Raw genomic sequence first — 27,018 nt, forward strand, 5'->3', positions numbered from 1 at the left:
AGGTGTGTTAAAACTGCATGATGTAAACTAGTTTAAAAAGCTGAATAAGACAAACTGCCGATCCTGAGTTAACCCACAATTGGATTTTGGTTAACAAGAAATTCTTCCACATGAAACCTCTTAGTTCTAATTAACACGAATTCTCTGTGGCCCTTGATGTAATGTAGGTTCCCATGTATTGTGGCATGTTTCACAAGTGAACTCTTCACCCTTGTGCACCTACTGACACTTATTTGACTGAGACATTGTTTTCCTGAGCACATTTGTGGTAATAAGCCAGACAATGATTCTGGCTTAGTTTGACTTGATCAATTATCACAGACCCAGTTAGTCAAACTTCATTGTCCCTGAGGAAAAATTCTTTTTCACATTATTGTACATCACAGGAAAAAAGATACATTAAATAATTTGTACTGAACACATTTCCCAATTTCATAAATCATCTTAGAAACCCTCAAATGACTTTGCAAGGATCCTGTTAGGAGTCTGACCTACAGATTTGACAATCGCTGTTCTGTCTTACCAGGTAGTTAATTGCATCCATCTTTCATGTCATGTGAAAAATAGCCCCTAACCTAATTGGCTAAACTGGAAACCAGCAGAGCCTGGGGTCCCGAGGACCATGATTAAGAACTTCTGACAGAATGAATAAACAAAAGGCCATGGCATCTGTGAGTAGAGGAGCTTGTCTGCCATTTCCCATCTAAATGGCATTATTAATAACTGCCAAACTCTGGAACTTAATTGTGAGCTGGGCCAGTGGCCCAATGGGAGCCATCGATGTTGAGGCACACTGTTGAGTAAACACATGCAAGCTTTACAAGAATTACTGCCTGGAATTTTACAAGGCTCTGGATATCCTGCCTGGATGTGCGTATTATGCCCAATTTTACAACCTTCCCAGAGATTTTCCCATGGAGTGAAATCTCCACTGAGCTCCAGCTCAGTTACATATCCTCTCCTTTACATTTGTCAACTTTCACTCTCACTGTCTTTAAAACATCTTATGATGCAGCTTTTGAGTGTTTTTCATTGGGTCATGTTGTCATTATGTATTAGAGTTACCTTCTTGAATATACTGTGGCCCACTCATTTCCCATGCACAGGTGCTGTTGCTAAGAAACCAGACTACACCACAATCCTGTTTGCCTCAGTAGAGTCATGTGCCTTTTGGTCAGTTTTTCCATGAATTGTAATAGTGGATTCCTGCACTGTAACAGAAATGAAATTAAGAAAAAATGTTTTTACTTACATAGAACTTGCTTAACACTTGTTGTTTATAAGGAGGTTACAAATCATAAAGTAGCCTAATGATGGAGTCCTGCAGGTATTGATATGCAGAATTAGCAAAACTGCTGACATATCTATGTCTGTCTGAGATGTGCTACAGTTTACTGTCGACTCATTCAAGAAGTCAAACTGTTTCTCCTTTTAAAAAAGACTCATTTTAATCAAAAGTGAAGTTGGAACCATTTCTCACTGTCATCTTTGAAAGTAGGCTATTTTATTACTGTCCACACCATGAAGCAAAATAAAACATGAAACTGTGGATCTTGCTGGGTTGAACTCAGCTTTAGCTACAGAACATTTACTTCTGTCAGCACTTTCATGACTTTCGGGCTGGCAGGCTTTTGAAGCTGCACTTTTATTCCACTCATAATATTAACCTATATGGTTTTTTTTTTTTAGACTTGATGCCACAGCCCACTGGCTGCACCACCAGCATGAACACCACGCTTTCATTTTAACCTCTCAAGTGTGATTCTGCAAATATTTATGTTTTTTTCACCTCATCTCCCTGGAAACACGTTTGAAGGTCTTCTAATAGGATTTTCGTGGATTGATTGAATTACTGCACCATGTAGCAGTGAAGTTTTCCATGGTACAAGAGCCAATGTGGAAGTGGGAAAGACTTCAACGCTTTCAAGGCATTTCATACCTTTTCAGTAATGACTACCATGTCTACATTACAGCATGATATACAAGTCCAATAAGAAGTTAATATTGATTATTATCGATTAGTTTTTTTTTTCTATACTTGTCTGGAACATTGTTTTGAGTCCAGAAGGGAACGAGCAAGAGGCACTGTGTTGTGGAAACTTTTTGGTTTGTTGCGTAGTGTAAAGTAAACTTTTCTTTGTGGTAACGAGATGTCAACAGCTATTTGCATCATTAACATCAACGAAAATCATAGTAATAAAAAAGGAGCACATGAGTATTGTAAATGCCTTGGGGAGGATCGCAGTGGAACATACCAACTCTGAAGGGGTGTTAGTTGTAACTTAAACTTCGAGATGTGTGTAATGACAACGCTGGTCATTTGTATTGTTTTCAATTAATAATTACACCTGTTTGATTTAACTGTGCAGTAACACCCTTGGGGAAAAAAGTCTGCTAGTCGGTCATTTTCCTCCCTGTCTTCCCCCTCCCACCCCCCGCCCCCACCCCGTCTACATGGTTCGTCTGCACGCGGATATTGTTACAATCAATGCTGAGGGCTGAAAGCAGCAGCGAGCTCTCAGCTGCTCGCAGTCCTGCTGAGTCCTGCGCTGGCCACGCCGAACTGGCGGCTGCAACTGCGAGAAACCTTTGTGATTTTTGTTTTTTGTTTTTTCTGCCTTCCCCTTTGTTGAAGATGACCTAAACTTCGACAGAGCCTCTGCTGGCCAGGTAGTAGGGTGTTTGTTCAGATACATGATCATTACAGCTGTGTTCAGGCATGCATCATCATGTTTCTTCTTCCACTCATGTGAAGTTTACTTTGTTTGCTCATGCTGGGGTTTTTTTTTCTCTGTGACTCAAACATAAGATGACAACCTTGTTAGGTTGCATTAATTGTAATAGCATTTTGTCAGTCAGTCTCTGCTACCTTTAAACCAGATTAGGCTCATAAAAAAGTGCAGCTTGTGGCGTGTTGCACTTTTTGTGGATGTTAAATTATTGACTCCAGTTTAGTTATTACAACGTTGCTGGACTAAATCAGCTGAGGTGAAGTTTTTGTCCCAGCATCTGAATATGACAATATGTTTGCTCGCTCAGCCTGACCAACCTGTTGCTGCATTTAAAGTTTCTGCATATGTGCTTTGGGGGGGGGGGGGGTTGCACACAAGCTCTATGAGCCTGAAAACTCCCCTCCATCTATCACCCGCTGTAATAAAGCTAAGGCTGTTGTCAAACAGTACCTGTAGGTGGAGAGGCAGTGTGGTTGCACTGCAGCTCATGTTGACACACAGCTCCTCACCACAGTCTGTGAGAGGAGATGAGAGACGCTTTGAGTCATAAGGCCTGGTTGGATATCTCTCACCAATCTCCACCACACATTTAGGGTTTTGTTACCTCTTGAGACTAATCTGCAATACCTAATTCTGTGCTTTTTTTTTTTTTAATCCTGGAAGAGGTTGAAACTATGAGCCACTGGGTTCTTCCTCAATTTCGTTTCTGTTGTCTGAGCAAAGATATGAGGCTGCATCCTTAGAGTCCAATCAAAATATACACTGTTATGACTACACAGAAGAGAGTCATACTGAATACACGTACATTGATGTTATGACTCATTAATAAAACTGAGCTTACCAACTTTGATAAGAACTGATATGAAATGAATGAATCACATCCAGGCATTCAGAAGATTCCACCCACCCTAAAGCCTCAAAACTGTTGTATTGTCAAGTGAAAAAAGTTAATTCCCTTCTTATAATATCTATTTATGTTTGGAAGTACTGGTGCATATGTATCTTAATCACAGAGCAGGCTTCATACTCATCTTGCAACTACTATATTGCGTGCTTAGTTAAGAATGAAAGCCAAGACACTGAAAATGGAGCACTGTGGCTGTGAAGCACCAAACAGCTTATGTGTCAGTATTGTTTCCTTTCCTTTGTGGGTTAAGAAGCAACTGTTGGTGCTTATGTTTTGCCCTTTCCAATATTGCACGGCAGTTGGTTGATCTTTGTGGACACCATAAACACAGTACCATGAGGAACTGGTTTGGTACCAGGGTACCCTAATTGGAAATACCTGGAAATGTTTCTTGCTGCCGCCATAGCAGCGGTTGTCCTTGACTCGCGGGGACGGGTGGCTGGTTTGGTTAAACTAAACAAGAAATGTCAGTAGCTGTCTCAAGGATCCTGATGAGAAAACGCTCTCGCAAATGCAAAGTATAGCTGAAATCCAAGTTGGAAGGGAAGCAGAGAGCCAGGCAAGGATTTCACTACATGTCAGCTCTAGTGTCTAATTACAAAGGGGATGTTGATAAGGGCGCCTCACAAATACTGGCTCAGAGGAAACCTGTTCTATGCTACTTCCAATCTGCTTCTCCAGTTTTTGGAGGATCATGATGTCTGCACCTTGCTTTGATTTCCAAAATAAACCAACGCTGGAATGTCACAGCTCGGTGTGAACAAGCATTTATAGCTATCAAATTTTATCATGTGAGCCTGCAAATGTGTTTTGTGCTGTACCTGTTGATTACACAAGGACAGGGTTGAGACAGATACTGGTGCCAATACCTGACTTTCTGTAGCTGTGCAAAATGCATTTTGATATCTTACTTTGACAAAATTAGCAAAATTATTTAAATCTGGAAATATCTCATTACTGACTCAGTAAAAATATTCAGTTGGCCGTCTTGCTCTTTTATTCTGACAAGGTTTGATAGATAGATAGATAGATAGATAGATAGATAGATAGATAGATAGATAGATGAATAGATGAATAGATACTTTATTTAGCCATTTCATTTGGGCCCAGTAGCTGACTAAACAGGAAGAAGCAAGTAACAATCTCATCGCATTCACTGATAATCACTTTTTCTTTAGTGAGGCACAACTTGATGCACTGCACTTGTACTCGACAACAGCTCTGGCATTGTTAGTCTGCACACTTGTTTTGGACATGCTATGGACATAATTTATGGAGGCAATTAAGGCCGGTGGGGTTTTTAAATAGGATCGCTCTGCGCTCCAGTGTGTGCTTAAGACGCACACATTCGCAGTGCCTTTGTGTTGCAGGCAAAAGGCCCTATTAGAGCTCCATTCTGTCAGCGTGCAGCTGTGTGCCTGTGTGCTGAGCGAGCCACTGGTCCATTCTCCGTCTGTGTGTACAACTTTCACTCAGTGCACGCACTGACGCACATGCTGCCACTTTTCTGCCTCTGTCAGTTTTTCAGTTTTTTTGCATTCTGTATATTTCAGTCTCACTTTTTTTTCTCCTTGTTTTTCGCTGCTGTTTGTCTTTCTGTTCCTCTAATACTGTGGCTCTCTTTCTTTCCTTCGTTCTCTGGCCTGAGGCATTATGCAAAGCTATCAGAAAAGGATTGTTAGCCATGCCTGTCTGTGCCTTCATGCTACTCTCTATTCATTTCAGAAGCTTCCCTTTCTTCTCTGTGACCTGCAGTCATAACTGCTGCTGCCTCAAACGCACCAAAACTCCTACCACTTGGCTTCAGGGAGTTACAAATGACTACTTTGGTTATTTCACAGTATATTTTATTTCAATGCTGTTATTCACCATTTTGTATATTCCTTCCTCATTAACATGATAGATTTGTAAGTCTGGCGTCTCGACTCCCACAGAGCCAAAGACCTGCAGCTGAAAAGAAAAGAAAAGAGGCATTCTCACATACACCAGAGAAGCACTCCCCCAACCCCCCAAGACAGGCACCAGACTCTACTTAGAGATGAAAAGCATTCTGGGATGCAGTAGGAATGCTCCCATCAACACATCCCACTGTGATGTTGCTGTGTGGTGATAGTTAAGAATCATCTTAAGTTTTTTTTTTTTTTTTTGTGGTGTGGTGTTGCTTTTTGACTCTCAAATGAGTGACTCTATACCCTCTGGGTTTTTTTTATCCGTGTCTGAAAAATGTGGCACTTCACTCTCATAGATTTGTTATGCAGGGTTTGTTTGTATATCCTGTGTTAAGTGTGGCATGCACAATAGTCCGGATGAGCTAATGTTTTGTCTTATTGTTGCGTTGTGTCATTATGATACCTCCGTTATGAATGACAGTGGCATTCTTCCGTTTGCTCAGGATTGGCTTCTCCTCAAAATGTCAGTCGTCACGTAGCTCCCGTCTGAGTCATGTGGCTGTGGACCACCAGTTAACAGACAGTCCCCCAGTTGCATCCCTAGAAAAAAAGGGAAATGAAAGCCGGTGTTGGTGTTTGGCACAGACAGCCTAATTTGATGTATTTTTAGAACCGGTTTTCCATAGTCCTGACAAAACTTAACCACCCAGCTTCCCCTTCAAGATATACTGTAGGTCTTACAGTTACAATATTCCTCATACAAACCTGACACCTAAATCCCATGAAAGTTGATCTTTGTGCAAGCCTAGGCTTGTGAACAGAGCCAGTGTGTCCTGATAATCCTGCCTGCACAAAGAAGGCCAGAGATCATAGCGAAATATGTCATAAGGCCTGGCTGTTTTTTTTATTGTTTGATAAAATTAAATCATTCTCACAAGCATAACAGCTCAATAAATACAAAATGTACACAACAATGTTCTTCCTCTTCAGCTCTGCAGAATGGAGAACTCTAAATATTTTTCATTTTACACTATTTTTAGTTGCTTAAACAGTATAGTCTGTATTTGGTGTTTTAGTGAAAACACCCAATAAAATGGCACCCTTTCCCTTGACTTCCAAATCTTGAATCGCATCCTACTACACACTATGCCGAGCAGGCAGAGGGTCCATATGGTGAGCTGAGCCCCCTCGTGAATGAATGAGTGGACCGAAGGAATGCTGCTCATAGTTTTCTTTCTGACATTCTCCCACCCATACACACTCTCAACTCACCCACAATGCACCTCCACAACTTGAGCGTGGCATTATGTAACGGCAGCAATGTCTCAGTATTGGTTGATTGGTAGTGACAATCTGTATAACATCACTTGCTTACACAACGTAGGAGTGGTCCCTCTTATTGAGCTGAGCAATTGCAGGGGATTGCTAGGAGCACTGGAGGCTCCCATGTAATGTATCCCTGATGGATTAAGGCTCTGGTTTGTGTGTACAGAAGAAACAGGCACTCATGGATAATGGAAGAAACCACAGGCGGAAAGGCAAGGATTGATATGGGGGAGGGGGGGTGTAATTAGAGGGGTACCTGATGTATGGAGAGCCGTGGCATGCGAGGGTCACTCCAGGGGGCAAGAGGGCCCCATGCCTTCCTTTACTCAAACTGAAACACCTGATGCTACGCCTGTCAAACTTCTTATAGTTTCAGCTAAGTAAGTCCTGGTTTGTGACACAGGGGACGTGTATAAATTTCAGGCTGCCTAAATAGAGAAGCTGTGTCATGTTTGCAGGTTGTTCAATATCCAGTTTCCTATAACGAACACACTCACTGATAAAGACATGATGAGCTGTTCAGATATTATTCTTTACTAGCAGGGTGACGTCTGCTTTTTTATATCAACAGTTGTCACTGTTATCCTCTGTTTTGTGTTTGGTTGCTATGGCTACCTATGAAATTCCTTGAAACAGTGTACACAACTGTTTAATGAAGTAAGTCAGAGAGTCACTGGACACCAGAAATATCTAAGAAAAATCTTACTGGATTGATTTTAGTTGAAAAAAATGCTTTAATACTTGCTGGTGTGACCAGATGATATTAAGTTACGTGTTGTACCTTACTTATCTGCTCTCTGGCTGTAAATGTAACTATAGCTGATATGCAAAGTTAGCCTTATCTTAAAGCTATCACACTGAGGTAAACATAGCGGTACTTACTTTATGATGGCGCTTACTTACAGTAAATAAGTAATATAAAATTAGGGTGTGATGTGGTGTTTGTTGCACTGGTGTATTGTGTCCTTCCTTTTTTTTTTTCAATGCAGGGGTCAGTGAGACTTTGTGTCAATTTGAGGATATCACAGGTTTTGCTCTCTGTGTGCATTTGGTAATAAAGTCCGTGCCTTACACACCCAATTCAGCAGCGGCATGTGACCACAAGGGAAGCGGCACCCGTGTATACTGCAAAGGGAAGTGTGCTTTCATATGGGTGTTGTGCTAGTGTGTTTTCATGCCAACAAAGCAATGAGAACAACACCAGGACTGTTAGGTTGCCTAATGAGAAAAAGGCTCAAGAAGTTCTTTGAGTTATGATTTCTGCTTCTGTTGTCTTTGCAGAGCTGCTGCAGCTCCTATTCCAAAGCAACAAAAAAAAGAAGAAAAAAAGCGAATGATCTTTTTAAATTGCTCATTAAGTAGAGACTTTAAGTGCTGGCTGTGTTTATGTAGAGGTTGATGGTCACTGTCGTTAGAGAAACGTTCAGGGGAATCTACCAAAGGAGGCCAGAACCTGGCTACTGACAATGCATAAAGTTTGACTGAATGAGCACTTCATTGTTTATGCACTTCTGAAGATCTAGTAGTGTGTTTTTGGCCAGTGTTCCCCTGCCAGTGGGTACTAGGGTGATGGCCAGAGGATTCAGTGGTATGTCTTGACCTCCCTAGGACCATTTTTACGACCTCGGCCGCATTATATGAAAGAGGGGTGGCTGTGTGTTCACCCTGAATTAACAATCCACACCGCAGACTTTAACAAAAGAAAGGCTCTTACTTTTATTCACCAGCAACTAGAAAAAGCCTGAGTGTGCAAAACTTTTCTTTTGATGTTTTAATTTTGTTTCCCATGGCAATATCGACTAAACAGATGTGGTCAACCAGCTTCTTGCACCATAAAATATAATATAACATACAGCCGATCTGATTAGAGGGGGAAAAAAAGTTGATTGCTAACATTTAACCATTTCAGAATAAGAATCTAAAGTTTTTCACCTGTGTCACCCGTGCAGTATTTTGTTTGTTTGGTGCTCATCGCTTCATTGGTATGAAATTAGTTTCTTTCTCTCAGCTGCAGCCACCGATCAAAGTCTTGACACCAGACGCACTCTGCACAAGTATGCAGTTACCAGAGCCAATTGGTGATGGACACCAAACACCCCGTCACAGAACTTTAGGGGGGCCCCAAATAGGCTTCTATTCATCTGCCTGTACAAATCACAGCCTGGGCAAAGAGCCATATTATCTTAGCTGCCCTTTCTAGTGCCCTCCTGAGTCATTGGCTATTGTGAGCCAAGAGCTGCTGCCTGCACCCCAGCATACACAAATCTGACCAGAATTAACATTAGATTTGAGTCCACTATGGAGGTCAAATTTAGCTACATGGACCTTGAATGTTTTATAGGCCCAAACAATAACATGGTCTCCTTCAGTTTAGTTCAACATTGCAAAGCTGTACATCACTCCTTCCAGTCTGGAAAGGTTTAGTATACCTGCTTGGGACAGGCATTACTGAACGTAGGGTGACTATGATTACACTCCTTGCTGGGCTGTCATTGATCTGCACTGCTGATTTTCAAACTGGAAAGTCATGGCAGCTGGCAGCTGTCCTAAAAATGTCAAATTCTTTGTTACTGAACTAATCTGAAGGCAGAAGTAGCACATCAAGTTGCAGGGGCATGGATCATTTGATATCTAAAATGCCTTGTTTGAATTATTGTGTACAACATTGAGAGGCAGTAAATCAAATTGTCATTGAGGCCACTCCCTTTTGTTTGCTGATTGGTCCGGATTCAAGGTACCAGTATGGAATGATTTTCAGCGAAGGATGTAAAACAGAGCTTGTGAGGTTTAGGCTGGTTTCATGAGACTATATTTACCAGCCCACATAATGGAAATGGTTAGAGTCTGACCCATCAAACCTGTAGGTGGTGTCTGGCAAATTGATTTCTCTCTGGATTTTCTTTTAGGAGGACAGCAAGTCAAACAATACAGCTTTTTCATAAGCAGGGAAAATCTTATCTGATCAGTGGAGGCTCCACAGTTCTCTCTCCATTAAGCTCTGGTTTCCCCATCAGGAGGAGTCGCTTCATTAAGTAAGCATGGATCCAGGGTTGAATTCACACTCGGTCTGCCCTCTCCCATGACCCCACTTGCCAGTCACTATGCGCGCACACAAGCGCAGGTTAGCATGAACAGACACAAATACACACAAATTCGCTCTCACTGTGGAGGTGCCGTTTCAGCCCTGCCGGAACACGTCACACTTCCTAACAGCATCAGTCAAACAGCGCACTGTAACAACCTTCAAGCATAACCGTCATGCTCCTCAACTCGCACTCTAACACACACATACCCTGTTACATTGCCGCGCCCATTACTCACTGTCAGCCCTAATCAGTAAAGTAATCTGCAAAACTGATCAAGAAGAACATTCCCTTCTCCTTTGACTCCCACCACCAATACCAGCCCCTCTCGCCTGCGGAGGCCCAGTTGTGCTCCAATGACTCTCCAGGATAAATGGAGATAATGGGAGTCATATGCTAGCAGTTGGTTTGGGGCAGGCCTACATGAAACATTTATAGTCCTCATGTAGTCATGGGGCTTGAGAAGAGGGAAGGGATAGAGATGACATAGTAAAATAACAAGATATGACTAGGCTGGTGTAAAATTGCTTTATCAAATGCCTGTGTGAATAACCCCCCCTAATGTTTTCTTTTATGGTATGTTCCTTCTTATTGTGCCCAAGTTAGTGTCATTTACTACCCAGTGCGCACTTGCATCCTTCTCTCCAAAGCATGTTATATAAATGCAACGACCCTTTCTTAACATGAAAACAACTGCTAAACGGGCAGGCTAACATAGTAGGCCTGGAAGATCCATTAGCCTCATGCGTTGCTCCACAGCATAGAGTTGTCATTAGCCAACAGTTGATTGGGGGATCTGAACCATGTTGGTACTCTCTAATTCAATGTGTCAGTGTGTTCAGTGGTTGGCTAATGAAGGAGAAAGGCTCAAGCCCAAGGTCACTGCAGTTATTCCTACTTTTGCTCCCCCCCTTGCACTAAGGGTAAAGAAAGTGTAACTGAACCTGCCCATCATTTACCCAGATCTTTCCCATGCATTATATAGCATCAAAAAGGCTGAGCAGTGCAGACATGACAAGGCATGTTTGTCCATCTGCCTTGCATATAAGTCCCTCCAAGCATTTTAAGAGTTGGTGTTTACTGCAGCAGCTACTGTCTGTGCTTTACCATCTGTGGGTTCAGGCAGTCGATGAGGCAACCGCAGCTCCATATATGATCCTTTTCTATTCATGTTTCTTAGCCACAAAAGTACTCAAATGATGTGAGTGATGTCATTTCCCAGATTAGCTAGACTTTGCTTACTGTTTCAGCATGTTTAGTTTCCAATTTGTTCTGTGGACTAAGCTGACATGCAAAATGTTCCATTATTTATTTACAGGGATAAGGAAACAGTTTTTCTGTATCGCAGCATGTTTTATTCACAAAGGTAGTGTCTTTATAGGCATGTATGTGAGTGGTGAAGTTACCATGAATGTCAGCAAGTAAAAAGAAAATGAATGGAAAAACATAAATCAGCACTCCTTTTTCTCAACTACTGTCGATCCGCTGTGAAATTATGCTGTTTATCAGGTTTTTGCTGGTAAAAATTGATTCCTGGGGTTGGACCTCAGTTGTGAAGTGTTGCTTTAAGCCAGGGGTCAGCAATTAGATTCAAACATGAACTAGTTTTGAAAATGCAGTCCTATATGTTTTTTATTATGTATTTATTATTTATTTTTGTATATGTGAATATGTTCTGTATTGCACCACAAGACTAGAGATGTAACTGGTATGTCACCACACACAATAGACCATGACCTGGTTCATGTATGGTTAAATGAAAGTACTGCTGTGTGCCATCACTATGCCATTTCGGTTTGACTGATTTCGGTTTGTGTTTGTGAGAAACATACGTTTTTTCAGCAAATAAGTTCATTCACGGAGTACTTGTTTCATTTAAAGATCCCCTCCAGACATGTTTTAAGACATATAAAACGTCTGCTTGAAATTATTATGTGTGTCGGGTATGTTTTCAGTTTGATCAATTTGAGCAGTTTCCTTGTTCAAAATTCTCCTTCTCTTTCATTGAAAATTTGAATCTATGAATATGCAAATAACACTAATTTCAAAAGTTAAACTCCCAGACACAAGATGTCTCTTACTTCAAAGAAAAGTCAGCACTAAGTGACTGTGCACTTGTTTCCACATCATACTTGTGTAAGTTACACACTGAATCATGACTGGCCTCCAAACTACTTGTAATATTACAAATATTCTGCTTGTATGTGCACACCTTAAACTCAGGTTTAAGGTGGCCACAGAGCAGCAACTTTCCCCTCTGAGCAAATGAATGGGAAGACTCTGTGGAAACATCATTATGAACCGTGAAAGCAAAGTAACAATAAGCAAAACACATTTTTGAGTAGAGGGGGACTTTAAACGAGGTGGGTATTATTTATATTTGTTATTTATCTGGTCTGATCAAACTGTCTGGCACAGGACAAGGCACAATAACCACATTTGCATAAATCTCTTCATGTGTTGTATTTATAGGGATTTGGATTAGCTTTGCACCAGATTGTTAGCTGGAAATATAAATAATTGATAACATCTGTCATTTAATGTTCTGTTGTGATGACATAACATGGTTCTAAACCTTAGAAACTTTGAGTCAGTATTTATATTTTTCTTTCTCCTTATCTCTTTCCATTAGACACCCTCCTACCTCCACCACCACCATCTTCAGCACTTGAGGGCTGCTTTGCAGATGGGAGGTCACGAACGGGTTGCCTGTTTTGCTCAAATGCACACAAATCTGCCCTCCACCTTCATCTAAGATGGCTGCCCGTGGCCTTCTTCTGCACCCAAACAGATTGGAGCAGAGCTGCGTGTTACCATGGTGATCATTTTATCGAAAACACTGGAAAAGAAGAAGGGTGTCAATGATGTAAGGTCCAAGCACACCGAGAGACGGCTGGTAAGAGAAACTTAACCTTTTGTGTCAAACCAAACCGGTTGTTAGTTATTGTTGTGAAGGATCTGCTCAGTGTTTCACATGCTAGGTGGCCGTATGCAAAATAAATAGGCCAGTGATTATACTAGATCAGTTCACCACACATGCCACTGGTAGTCACATACAGTCACTTGAACACTGCAAGTCTGCACACCAAACCACAATCTGCTAGCTTAGTGAGTAATTTCATATTTAGGTGTCTTTAGCTGTCATTGATGTCACAGTGAAAGGAGAACTGAGCTTTTTCACTTGTATCGGTTGCCTTACCCACAGCCAGGTGAGCAAATCTATATGAATTTCATCTTTATGCGTTCAGTAGCAAGAGAGCCAAGGTGTGGTTAGCCTAGCTTAGCCAACAATTGAAAGCAGGGGGAAAAGCTAGCTTAACAGACCCCAGTCAAAAGTAAAAAAAAAAAAATAGGCTCAACTACAACAACAAAAACTCAAAGCCAGTTTTCTTTACAGTTTGTATGTTATGTATTTAACATTTTTAAAGAGAAAATGAAACAATGGTTTAAGAGGGAGTTAGCATGGGCATAGTATTTCAATAACTGCTTTGCCCACTGCGCTAGACTTTTGCGACGCTTACGCACAGGTTTGTAGGTATTTTTTGGGGTATGTTTTTTTCCTATTTTTTTCCACAGAAAAGTCAGCCAGAATTTTTTCTTCTGATTCAATAACTGTTTTTAGATTAGGCTAAACATGCCCCAGACCTGCAGATGGTTGACAAATAGATGAGGAGCAACAAACGCAGATGCTTTCATGAAGGCAGGGGTCACTTAATGGTTTGAGTATGAAAATAATGTAAATTATACTATATGGTATCTCCACCCAAATGAGCACATATGGGACATTTTGGACTGAGAGCTCTCTACCGTCTTCATCAAAACAGCATACGAGAAACTAAAACACTTGTGTTTCCAAATATGTCAGTGTTCTGTTAACAATTAATTTCACCCCTTGCCCAACATGTTGCAACAAGCAACTTCTAATTGACCTGAGAAGCAACATGTTTAGTGTTGCATTTTTGGGAGGTTCCTCCTTAGAACTATTTCCTTTTTCACTGACAGTACACTCTGGTTTCAGTTCAAGTAGAATTAAAATAAGGAGGATTTACATTTAATTTTTAACATCACTCCACTAAGTTAGCACAACAGAAGAGCTGTGTAAAATTTGTAATCTGATCAAAGCTTTCACTTTTCCAGCTGTTTCCTCGTTGCCTCTATAAAATCTTACATTTTGTATCTTTTGTCTCTGTAAAATCTAAACACTCGGCCTTCAGCCTCTCAAGTTGGGGTGAATCAGAAAAGTTCTTTAACACAGCTGTATCCTCCTAACATCTCTTTTTTTTTTTTTTTTTTTTGACCTTGAGAGCCTCATTAGGTCTCGACATCTCTTCTACACTATTGTACATCTCGGCAGGAAGTATGAAGTATAAATGATTTTGCACAGCTTTTGTGTTTTACCTGGGTTAATATTACCTTTTCACTCAAGTTAAAGGCCTGAGGTTTGACTGTACTAATTGTTGCTTTTAATTGTCCCCCGCAACATAATAACCTTTTATTTGGATTGTATTTGTTGTGATGATAATCTTGAGGTGAGTCAGAGCAACATATTGTCACATTTTCCTTTTGTCCTTTGTGCAGACAGTTACCACCCTTTTGTAATTAGTAACCTGTGAGAAAACGTAGGTGTCTGATGTGAACACAGGCGTGTGAAAACAGCTCTTTTATACTCCCTAGATTACCTTTGTTCTGTACTCCCTAAATAACCTTTGTTCTATATAAAAACTCTAACATAAAACCGGTTTGGTGTGACGTACGGAAAATATCTATGACTCTTTAGCTACTAAATGCTCCTCTGTGTTTGCTGTGTGCTGTTTTGTGCTGAGCAGGTAGCATACAGATGGTTTATCAGAGCATTATTGGTGAAAACATCATCCTGTTTCTGCAAATGAGGCTGATGAGAGCAATGAGCGTGAACCGTAAACAGTAAAGTTGCAGGCTGTAAAACTAAGCTGAGGGGAACTGCAGAGTCGAGTATTAATTTTTTGTGTAATTCTCATGACCACAAGTGACACCTTTCACATAACATAAAGATACTGATTAGTGTTGCTTTAAGTAAGCATTTCAAAGATGTATCTGGTTGAGGTGAAGTTATTTTAACTATCTTATACAACTGGGCTGCGTAGATGGATTTGCAGCATTGTGTTGTATAGGTTTTAAAAATCTCAATCTGCAAAGTAAATCGTAAAAAGTGTAATATTTCCCTTTTAAAATGTAGTTGAGTTGGTTTTTATGTTAAGGATAAGTGAAAGTGCAAGTAGCTTTGAACTGCACTTAAGTAAATGTATCTCCCTGACTGTCTGCCCTTCTGTTTGCCCGTCGTCCACAGCGCGAGCTCCACACCATGAGCAGAGGGACCACCCTCTTCTCCTGTGGAACTGTGGGTGAGTTATCTCCATTCATGTAATTTCTGTTTGTCTGTCTGTCTGTCTTTGCTTCTTCTTTTCTTGCAATGAAACCTCTCATCTGTCTGTGCTTTGCATTCGCTCAAGATCTGGACATTGAGCTGGCTCTTTTTTGTTGTAACATAATTTCACAAATGTAATAGGATAATGGATCGCCCCTCTGATCCCTTGATGAATTGAACCATGAAGGTCTTCGCCCCCCCGACTATAACCGTCTCATTGTTTATACCCTCTGTCACACTCCGTCTCTCACTTCTCCCTTTCTCCGTCTGTCACTCATCCCCCTCTCATGATCAGGGTGCACCTGCCTCCACACAACGTTGCACACCACTCTCATGGGAGTGAACTGTAATTGAATATGTTGTTGCCTATGTCAACAATTTCCCTTTGGCTTGGTTAGTGTCACAGTAATTACCCCCTGTGTTAAAAGACATGCTACTGTAAATTCAAGCCCCCCGCTATCGCTCACTGTCCTCTTTTCCTTTGGGGTGGAGATGTGGTGACGTCACAGGGAGGAGCGTGGCTTACTCTTTCCACTCTTAATGTTGACGTTGAGATTGCCTAGCATGTCTTGTTAGTTCACCCAGCACTTTGTCTCTTGTTTTCAAAGGGTGGCCTTTTGAAGTTCATCCCTTTCTCCCTTTGTCAAGTTGTTTTCCTAACATTCCTGTCAGGTCGTCACTGTAGCCCCCGTACATTGTTTGTCCGCCCAAAACAATGATTTCCGTCTGTGAGAGAGCATGCCAGAATTGGAGACAAGCATCCCAACAAGGATGGGATTTGGATCAGCAAGGGGCCCTTTTTGCCAAAAGCGTCAAGCCACTATGGCACTTTACTGTAGGTGTATTATCTCCCACAAGTGTGTGATAGACTCTTTTGTGCGGATGGTGAGACAGCTGGCAAGTCATACTGCTTTCTGGAGCATAATCGTGCTAACCACTTGACTAATGGGAGTGTTTTTCCAACTGTTTAACTGGCTGATTCGTAATATGCATTTCATGTTTCTGGAATCAGCAGTCTTGCAGGTCCACGTTTTAAATAGTCAGGAATGTGGCTACTTGTCCTTTGGATACCTGATAAACAGCGTCCATAACCTTTGGTGGACTGACATGTCTGTAAAATGTACCGAATATCTTAATGAGCACTACAAAATTCTTCATGAAAAAACAACCAGCTTCTTTAGACTCACAAAACACTGATGTCTTAAAATTCACTGAGAATTAAATGTCAGTTTTTAAAAATGCCACTATGCTTGAGGTAAAAGACTCGCTTTCTTTTCATCTTGCTGTCAATTCAGCTCTTGTTTTCCGGCTTTCAGCTCAGTTACAAATGAGCAGCACTGGTTTGAACTCTGCAGCTGCAGTGTTATTTCCTCAAGGCTTAATCCTGTCATTCCTCTTAAAACAAATGACTGATGACAAATTATATATTTTTCTAAATGCACCAAAGCCCATGATTTTCTCTGCCCTTAAGTATGTGTTCACTTTCTTCTTGGTTAAATACCTCCCAAGTGCAGTTAGCAGACAATAATCTCCCTTATTTTCCAAACAGCTTCTCCTCAGAGCGACCATCCCCTCTTGCCTTAAGCTTATTTCCTGCTTGTTTGTGCCTTTGTGTCAGTTAGGAACTTTGTAGCTGCTGTGATCATGCAAGTGAGATAATGAGATATAGAAAGGGCTGCTAGCGAGGTCAATGAGAGTGAGAATGTATGTTTTGAATATTGCAGAGGCAGATAGGTGGCTGGACCTGGGACGGAGCTGTGCCATCCAGCAGAGAGCTCCCTGCCAGTCTGGTGCCACCCTGGAGAGCCTGTGGGATGTGATGCCTGAGCCGGGGAGCGGGCACTGGGCCAAGGAGCCAGGCAGCGCCACGGCAATCACCAGTCTGATAAGAGATCTCAGCCTCAGCAACAGCAGCATGACCAGCCCTGACTCCCAGAGCACATCCACCACTGCACACTACACCACTACAGCCACCAGCCAAGCTCCCACGGCACCCCCGAGCAAACGCCAGTGTCGCTCCCTGTCGTTCTCTGATGAATTCAGTGGGTTCCGCTCATCTTGGAGGCCACAGGGCTCCCGAGTGTGGACAACAGTGGAGAAACGAAGGTGCCACAGTGGGGGAAGTGTTCGAGGAGGAGGGGGTTTCTCTGGTGGTCATTTTCCCATCATGCAGCGTAGCTCCAGCTTCAGTTTGCCCTCGCGTTCCAGCGTCCCTTCAGACGGAGCCCTGGATCTACCGTTCTTCAACCAGCGACTGCCTCTCCACCCTCAGTTCACTGCCTCTCCAGTCTCCCCTACCTCTCCTTCCTCGCATCATCACCACTCCCGCCATCACCACTTCCTCAGGCCTCTCTCCCTATCCCACGAGCAGATCAGCCTGCCAGAGCTTCAGAGGGAAGAAGCGTCGGAGGCCAGCTCTCCAGACTCCACCCCAGAACTAGGAAGGCGAGCTGGCCAGAGAGCCGGGGGCACGGGATGTCTGTCTCGGAGCAGGTCCCAGCCCTGCGTGCTAAATGACAAAAAGATTGGTATGAAGCGCAGGAGACCAGAGGATGCCCAGGAGCAGCGGCCCTCCCTGGACCTGGCAAAGATGACTCAGGTTAGCTGGAACGCATATTGACACGCACGGACAAGCACACATACTCACATTCATGTGAATGCGTTTCATTAAATTTCACTAATTTCACAGAGTTTAGGATCACTTACGTTCTCTGATTCAACATAAATCAGCATCAGCTTATTGCTAATTTTTTGCTTAACTGCTGCCAAATGGACTCTATTGCATTTAGTTAAATCCTGGATCAAATACATTTACCACACAGACAAATACCTTTTTGTTCTTAGACCAAGTGGAAGTTCAAGAGATCCTCAATCGTAACTGGGCCTTTCTCTCTCTGGGTCTGATCAGGGACTGGATTAAATCAAGCAGAATTAAGTTTTCTGGGTTGTTGGTCCAAGGCTTCAGGGCTAAGTGATCTCAGGCCTCCTTCCTTCCAGCTCAGGGAGTGGCGCTTACTAAAGACGCATTCCTCATGTTCGGTCACGCTGCCTAGCGCCACACTCTAGCAAACCTGGCTCGGGTTTGTCATCTCATTTACTCCGCTGGGTAAACAGCCCTTCCGAAGGTTGGACCTCCCTCACCATTCATTTGATTCCTCTCTGCAACTCCTACGCCATATTTTTTTATCTTTCATTCACTGCACTGCTTCATCCCTTTTCTTTTGCCTTCTGTCTACTGCCAGGCAGTTAGAGCAACCAAATGTGATTAATAGTGGGGGGATATTTGGATGCACAGTACTCTGGATTGCTTTCCCCCACGACAAGAGTTTGTTTGTTCTTATGTGAGGTCAGAGGAAGCGGTGGAACAGCCAGAGAGTATAAATGACCCCCGGACAAACCCAAACCAAGAATAGAACCATAGAAGTATCTTAATGGCATGCACTGTTTTGAAGCTTGGCAGTGCTCTAATGTTTTTACGGAGACCAAAAAAATTGGATTCTTGTATCACTTCCTGATTCATAAGTCATTTCAATGCTCTTGAAATTCTGAATAGAATCTAAAGCACCGACAGCAGCCACTGATACCAAAGCCAACCTGTCCTGTATACCCCTGCTTTCCTGCACTCATATCATTCATATGATATGCTAAAGTGCCTCCTGTCCAGGAAATATCGTCCTTTTCCTTTTCTTTTATTAGAAAGTACCATCAATTTATCCCTCCACCCTCCCTTCCTTTTCCCATAGATTTGTGTTCCCAGCCTTTCACCCTCAGGACCTAGCCAGGGTTGGATCAACAGGGCTTTGGTAATGGAGCCTAGCGAGCATGTTTCCTCTAGTCATGCCAGCTGCTAAAAGGGGAAAAATGAAGCACGATGATCACACACGTACGCACAGATTCACCGACACACACGAGTTGTCAGGTTTTTTTTTTTTTTTTTTGTTGTTACTTCTGGTTGCAGCAATTCTCAGATGCAGGAGCACATGTCAGCAGAAGATTGTGAAAGTAGTATCTGTTCTCAGTGACTAACTGGCAGAGCCATTGTTTCTCACCTCAGTTTTTTTCAGTTCAGTTTTTTTTGTTTTGATTTTTGGATGGACTTGCATGATTGCATTAATTCTTTTGCATGCCTTGAGTGAGGAACATATGCAATAACACAGCTCATAGGGTATCATTTTGAAACCCTTTTGCCTCTATCTTTTTCCTACACAACTCAGACTTAACTTGATGTTGGTCTCTTTAAAATGCAGCTTCTAATGTGCCCAGGGTTGTACTATGCCACATTAAATTAAATAACCTGGAACTCCTAAACTACAGGCACCCAGATTCACATAGTTGTCATGGGAAACAAGGTGGTTTTTCTCAGTGAGAGCCAAACAGAAAAGGAAAACTTATAGCTGGCAAACAGTCTGGAAAAGGAAGTGATAACAGGGAAATGAAGGGCTGGTTACAACTTGTGTCAGCTCCAGTGAGGACTGAACATGATAGTTACCATCAGGGTTGGGCAGAGATACAATTGACTTATTTATTTTCACAACCTCGAATGGGAACTGTGATTTGCACAAAAGATTTGTACCTGCAGTTATAAATGACAGAATCACATATTTCTGGCTTTTGATTATTTTACTCGAGCCGTTTCAGGGCACACTTGATGTGTGAGCTGACCTATGTCTGAATTAAGTGACCCACACTTTACCAAGAAGTGGGTCCCATCACAACACTCCCACTTGGCCCTGCCTTACAGTGTAAATTAAGAGTTATTACTTCTTCTCACACCTATACACATACATGCTTCCTCCATTTTATAGGCGTGTGAATGACAAATACAGTCTAGGGAAAAGCAAAGGTAATTGGTTCCTGTGCATCAGGGCAAACTTTGTAATTTTCCAGTGACATTTGCAGGAGTACAGACATTTGTTTTCTGAATTTTCCGGACAATAAATGCAAAAAAAAAAAGTCTGCTGGAGGTTCAGGGGGTGCAGGATTGGATTGTGAGGGTCAACACATAACAAGTCCCCAGTGTGTGTTGTCAGTGGAACATGGTGTAATTTGGCCTCCAGATTCCTCGACCACGTCAATGAAAGGAGGGTGTGAATTCTGGGGATGCGTGTCATGCTAATCGGCTATAACTCGACTTCCGTGGGGATTTACGTGCGGTCACCCCCAAAATTCCTCAAATATACTCCCTGTCAGCCATGTGTATCAGTTCACTGCTCTGTTTGCTGCTTTGTTTTTTTTTTTTTTTTATCCCTGGCTGCCCTTCCACCTTGGCCCTTCATTGTTTTTTCCTCTGCATAGCGAGCTGTCAGACTGAGAATGTTATCGTTTGATATCTAGGTCACTTGCTGATTGATTGTTGACGCAGCTCACACTGCTTTTGAGGAAACGGCCTGCCTGGCCAGTTTCGCTTGGATGTATGTTGTCTTCATAGCCTCAGTTGCCAACTTCACTTGGATCATTGTGCATTTTGAAGACAAAATTACAGGCTATCATTGGCTCAGCTGTGTTATAGCAGTAGAGGTGGTAACAGGGGTCGTGTTGAAAGTGCGAGTGTGTGCGGTTGCCTGTGCGTTCAGGGGGAAAATGGCAGGGCAGAGAAAGGGGCTATTATTTCTGCAGGGAAGCTGGCAGACAAACTCCTCACTCCTCTCTATTAATATCTTCTCACTGGCCCACGTTCGAGGCGTTCTGCTCCTCCCCTCCTCTTTCCATCTCAAACCATTCTTGGGATGGTAGACATGGTGATCATAGCTGAGTGTCAAGCCCCACAGGCTTGAGGGAATACCTAGGTGGGCGTCTTGAGGTGCGGTGTTCGCAATGTGCAGCGACATATTACCTCTGCTTGTTCAACCTTTGCTCAAACCTAACATCCTGCATTTATATCTTTTTTTTATCTCACGCCAAGGCATTCGCACATATCTGCCACGCATTCTCTCTGTGGTACAGTGAATACCAGACAAATGCAATGACTAAAGCAAAGGTGTTCACACAGAGACACCGACAGAGATAACTGATGCGCCGTTCTGCAACTATGTAGTCTGGCTGTCAGGAATGAGTTAAGCATTCCTGTCTTTGCTTGCACCTCTGCCCTCTCTTTTGTTTTACAGTTGTTTGCTGTTGGAGGTCTGTTTGCCTGTCTTCCTCAGTGCAGTGTATTGCTGGATATTGATTATCTGACCTCATTTCAGCACAGAGATATATACTCATATTTTGAATGTGTACATTGAATGTATTGTAAAGTACTCGCATGATTCTTTTTGCTGTTGTTTTTGTATCAGTGTCATAGTAAATGTTATAAACTCGGGAAATTTGAGTGGTGGAGGTGCAGAAATACACAAAGCAAGCATAAAAACAAATATAAATACAGCTATACAATATACAGTCGCCCCCTTCCTTCCTCTAACACATGCACTCACTCACACACCTGTAAATACTTCATATTCAGTAGACTACATGATCACTGAGACAACAACTCTGCATCGGAATTGTAAGCAACTAATAGTCAGATATATTGCACCATAGAAGTGTTGCACAAGTATTACTATTGCACATGGCCCTGGCCAGAGAATCATCAAATCTTTTTGTTTTGTACTGTCTCTCTTTCCTTTATCAGTCTGATCAAAAACCTTCCTCTGCCCCGATAGCTTAGCTGGAACCTGTTGTGTAGAAGGTGAGCAGGGTCACCAAGGCTGTGCTTAGCCTTACTCAGAATGAGGTCTTTCCACAAACTGAGCAGCCGACATTTCACACCCAATCATGATCATGCGCTGCAACTTATCTTGGTCTTGGTTGCGCATGTTACTAAATACACAAGTCAGGCCTTGTAAAAAAAAAAAAAAAAAAAAAAACGATTAAAATGGTTTCATTTTCATAAGAAGAAGATTTGCTGTTGCATCTTTTTGACCTTCACAGAAGCACGTTCATTGAACTTCAGCTAGTCATCAGTTTTATTAGAATTTTTTATCTTAATTTTATACAAATAAGCGTGTGTGTGTGTGTGTATGTATGTTTGTGTGTATATATATATATATATATATACACATACATACATATATACACACACATTGTGCCTGTAGGTGCACAGCAGGACCTTTGCCATTGTACTCAGCAGGTTGTTGTTTATTGTTTTCCCTAATTATCAGGAGGATATTTGCTTCTCCTCTTGGCTTGTGCTTGTGCTTCTCCCAGAGCAGCTGCCTTTTGGTCCCAAGTTAATGTATTTACAGTGGAAGTTCTTGTTGTGTTGATCGTGGTTGGGATAATGGATAATGTCTAAAAGAATATCATTAATCAGATATAAAAGAGTGTTTTATTGCCTGACTTTCAACAATTTAAACAAATGTTAGGCTTACTGTTAAAGAGTAATCCACTGTCTCTGATGAATGGATTAATTTAATTACATAATACCCCATTCATTTTTTTGGGAGGTTTTTTGCCTTTATTCCGATAGGGACAGTGAGAGAGTGACAGGAAAGTTGGGGAGAGAGAGGGGATGACACGCAGCAAAGGGCAGTAATGACTGAGCCTAAGTGGTACGTGCTCTACCCATTGAGCCACGGGAGCGCCCCAGAAATAGCTTTTTAATATATTAACACTCTTTATTTGCCTCTCTTTGTTTCATTAAGACACCACCTTTCTCACTCAGGTTTCAAACTATGTATACGCGATATCCCGGAAATGATGCACACACGTACTGGATGGAATGTGTAGGACAAAAGCCTCATAATTTCAAAGATGAGATTCAATCATGCGTTTAGTATCACAGTGTCAGACGATATTGTTTGCCATCTTCTTTATTAAAACAATGTGACATTGTGAATCCTCCCAGTCCTGTTTGTTCGGCTGTGTTGTACACAGATTCAGGAGTGTTTCTGCTGTGTTATCTGCTGCCAGTGTTTGACATGTGTCATTTCAAACACAGCTCTGGGACCTGTGCTATTAAAGCACCACATGAACTACAACTGAAAACTTTTAAAGGAGCACTCCACTAAGTTTATGTGTGAAGCTCAGTTTACTTGTCATGAGGCGTACTACTCTGTCTCTGAAAACAATTATATAATGTTCTCTGTGGCTTTGGAGCAGCTTTTCTAAATTGAAAAAATAACCCTGATTATGCCTGGAATGGTTTAATTAAAGACTAGCTGCATTCTGGGAAATGAAGTATCCAGGGTTTTTTGACTTTAATGCTAGTGACTAAAAGTTATGATATCTGTTTGTCTTTTCTAAATGTTTATTGTGCATCCCCCAATTTTGTGAAAACGCAACACTAAATCACTGGAGTACCGCTTTTTAAGTGTTAATTTTTTAGTCTGAAAATTATTAGATCAAGAAAACCCAACGCCTGGCTCTGGCAGTGGGTTATATTAGACATGACAGCATGAGGTTAGAGCTGACGTGTATGCCTGTTCATGGTGAATATAGTTTATGTGTGTGTATGTATGGACGTATTCCATCTGGGTAGGGGTACATAGTAGAAATCCTACCCTACTCCCCAACACCACACCCACCCAAATCCCAGTCAGCTTGAGTAGATTTTATAGAAAGCATATTGTGGAGAAACTGCCTCTGCCCCCTCCTTTCTCTCTTCCTTTCGTCTCCTCCTCTGCTGTGATAATTAGTAGTGGGGTAATACCGGGGATTGAACAGAGAAAGCCAGGACTCAGAAATCCCCTTTTCCACTCCAGTGGGGTAACTACAGCAAGGCCTCCCACTCCTCACATGATCACCTCAAGCACTTGCAGATGAAGTATCCTGTGTTTGAGCAGCTAACTTTAAAAAAAATCAATCCAGCAAAAGTGGACAAACCTTTAACTCAGACAGCCAAAAATTCTGCGTTATAGTTTTCATTTGGACCTTGCTAAATCAAGGCAGGAAAAAAAAAAAGTGGGCCTACTAAAGTGAGACTTAAGAAAGGGAGACTCCCACCTCATTGTAACAGGAAAAGCAATGTCCTAACACATGCTAGGGAACATTAGAGGTGTCCGTCATGTAAGCCAAGGCTCTATAGAGAGAACCTCATCTCTATTCACCTCCATGCCTCCAACATCTGCTGCTGGGGCACTCCAGAGATCATTAACCCTTTCACTGCGCTGCACGGCTGCTTGTCTTTGTTACAGAGAGGAATTCAGAATGGAAAGAGAGCATGAAAGCAAAACCGGAGACAACTACTTAGTGGATTAAATCTCTTTAAGGTCAGATGCTGAGAGCAAAAACCCAACCACATGTGGCTGTACGTATATTGTCCCTAAGAGCACAGAACTACAAAACATAACAACTGTGAATAAGACTGGCTTAGACAAGAAATGTCCTCCACTATACAGGGTTGGGTTTCCAGTCACAGTGGCCTACGGCACAGTTTGAAACAAGATACTCTGTGGTTTGCAACTCATCTCAGTGTTTTGTGTTTTTTTTTTTTTTTTTTTTCTCATACGACCCAGAAGGTTTTATTTTCTGTGTATGTTCTTCGATGACTGGTGTGCTTGTGTGTTTACATGCTCATATGCCATCGATGACAGGGTAGGCCAGCTTTTGGCTCCCCGACCTGAAACCCAATCTCAAACTGACATTCTGGAAAACCCTGAGCTCGAACCCCCAAATCCTTCTACTTTCATAGCCAGAATGTGAACACGTGGTGAGCTGCAAACCAACATTTATCTTGTTTTCGTTTTCTCTTTGTCTCTTCCATTCAGAAACTTCAGACTTTTCAGAGCTTGAGCTGCCCCGGATTCACAGCCACTGACAGCTGCCAATCAAGTCTACCACTGCCCTCCCCCGAGACCTCCAGCCAACCAGATTCAGACTTCACTGCTGTGTCCGAGCTCGGACTGGAGTCACGGCAGGAAGTTGCGGGAGATGAGGAGGAAGAGGATTCATCCTATGGAGAGCTCGATAGTGATTCGGCATGTAGCGTGGACTCGCGGCCCGGGTCTCCCATCGGCATCATGGGTGGTAAACGCACCCTCTGGAAGGGTGATTGTGGGACACAGAGGGACATTTTTCAGCTGGGGGGAGAGCTTGATCTTGACCAGATTGAACGAAACTGAACATTTTAAAAGACTGTGTCTGGACTGTTGTAGAAGGTAATTGGACGTTGATGATGTACCAAAAGATGGCTACTAAGAAGTATGTGAAGAAGAGAAGGGAGGAGTTGTTTTGAAAGTGAGAAATGAAAGAAAGACAAAGAAAGTGATAAAGATGATGAAAGATTAAGTATGTTGTTAACAGCTGGCTTCTTAATGACACATTTGCCTTGAACATTCTTACTGTTTGAATCAAAAAGCAGTGACCTTAGTTGTTTTTTTGTTTTGTTTTTTTTTGGGGGGGGGGGTATTCAGCTTAACTCAGGAGTGGGAAAGTGAGGGTTAGTCTTAAGAAAACTTCCCAGCCCCCACTGTCTTCTCAACCTGATGACCTTTCCAAAGTCGGTTACTTTAGGTTTGTAGTACTGTAGCAGTAGCTGGGCTCTCCTGTATTTAGCTCGAGTTTGTTTTCCAGAGAAAGTGGGGGCGTCAAGGATGGGGTGAAAAAGGGAGGGGTAAACACGATGAAGAAATATCTTCTCACAGCCTTACCCTTGACTTTCCTCATCCTCTTCATCTTTTGTGCACACATGAAAATCAAATTTTTTTTTTTTTTTTTTTTTTTTTTTTTTTGCTGAATGTAGGCTCAATAAGCTTTATGAGGAGTTCAGAAATTGACAGTGCCTTCTTTTGGATGCTTGCTCTCCCAGTTCTCTTCAAGAAACTGGCCTCAATCGAAGCCACCATTTCTGACCTTTTTTGTAGTTTCTTCATATGCAAATTGTATATTTGAATTAAACACTGAATCTCAAGTTTTCAGTTCTAATATCAATGTATATTTTTCTAAGTAACTGTTTTTTATGAGCTGTTTGTGAAGGAGCAAGAATACAAGGTCTTTCTTCTAACAGAATGGACATGAATAAATTTACAACCTGCACTCATATGTCTGGTTTAATATCGACTTATTAATGATTGCTTTCTGTTTGTTGCAAGATTGCTGTGTGGAAGACAGATTTCTCTTTGACAGATCAAAAGTCTGAATAAGCTGCAAAGTTTCCAGATACTCTTTAGAAGTTGCACTCGCTCCCCCACACTCACTTCCTGCAACACATTTCAGAACCATTGCATCAAAGTTCACTCATTCAAACTTTGTTGTTTTGAATGTGCACAGATGCATTTTTGATGTCTTTTGGCTATGGAGCAAATTAATCAGCTCATTTCTTTTCACAGTTTTTCACAGCTATTTACAGCTGACTTGATGAATACAGTAAATTAGGTAAACATCTGTGTTATGCCCTTATGTTACTCACCAGTCCCGAACAAAATGGCAGGAAGTCTAGACATGAAATATCACTGGCCAGTAACCCAGCAGTGACCAGAGGAGGTGATGTCAGGAGAAAATGTCCCGGGACCTGCGAGGCAGACAGACACGTCGGCCATGCAAGTTTGTTCCTCCCTGGGATTTCCTATCATGTCTCTCTTATGTCTGTCCAAGTTACTGAAACAAACTCAAAGCACCTGCCACCTATTTTATACTTAGCAAAGGGGTCTCGCTCTTTTTAAACTGAATTAAAGACTTGTGTCCTCATTATTATTAGAAACTGGGGAGGCTGATTGCTGATATAAAGTGATAGGACAGATTGTTTTTCCAACACAGAGAG

General features: G+C 42.0%; 2 protein-coding genes across 2 annotated transcripts in view; one reads left to right on the top strand and one right to left on the bottom strand.

Moving 5' to 3' along the window:
- Positions 1–2,500: 2,500 nt before the first annotated feature.
- LOC130181428 (protein FAM53B-like) lies at positions 2,501–26,298 on the top strand. Its single transcript, XM_056395645.1, has 5 exons — positions 2,501–2,670; positions 12,570–12,833; positions 15,264–15,318; positions 17,066–17,940; positions 25,028–26,298. The coding sequence occupies exons 2-5, from the start codon at positions 12,753–12,755 to the stop codon at positions 25,379–25,381; spliced, it is 1,365 nt and encodes a 454-aa protein (XP_056251620.1). The 5' UTR covers positions 2,501–2,670; positions 12,570–12,752; the 3' UTR covers positions 25,382–26,298.
- The window catches only part of LOC130181430 (G-protein coupled receptor 26-like), a 105,651-nt gene continuing 83,746 nt past the window's right edge, over positions 5,114–27,018 (bottom strand). Inside the window, exons 7-8 of the transcript XR_008829570.1 lie at positions 5,992–6,128; positions 5,114–5,589 (exon numbers count right to left, since the gene is read on the bottom strand). The gene's annotated coding sequence lies outside the window, so the exon portion shown is untranslated. The remainder of the gene's footprint in view (positions 5,590–5,991; positions 6,129–27,018) is intronic.

This window comes from Seriola aureovittata, chromosome 14 (assembly GCF_021018895.1).
Source record: "Seriola aureovittata isolate HTS-2021-v1 ecotype China chromosome 14, ASM2101889v1, whole genome shotgun sequence".
NCBI lineage: Eukaryota > Metazoa > Chordata > Actinopteri > Carangiformes > Carangidae > Seriola > Seriola aureovittata.

Coding starts and splice junctions, on each gene's coding strand:
- LOC130181428 (XM_056395645.1), top strand. CDS start 12,753: ATGGTGATCATTTTATCGAAAACACTGGAAAAGAAGAAGGGTGTCAAT. Junction 12,834..15,263: donor AGCACACCGAGAGACGGCTG/GTAAGAGAAACT, acceptor CGTCGTCCACAG/CGCGAGCTCCACACCATGAG. Junction 17,941..25,027: donor ACCTGGCAAAGATGACTCAG/GTTAGCTGGAAC, acceptor TCTTCCATTCAG/AAACTTCAGACTTTTCAGAG.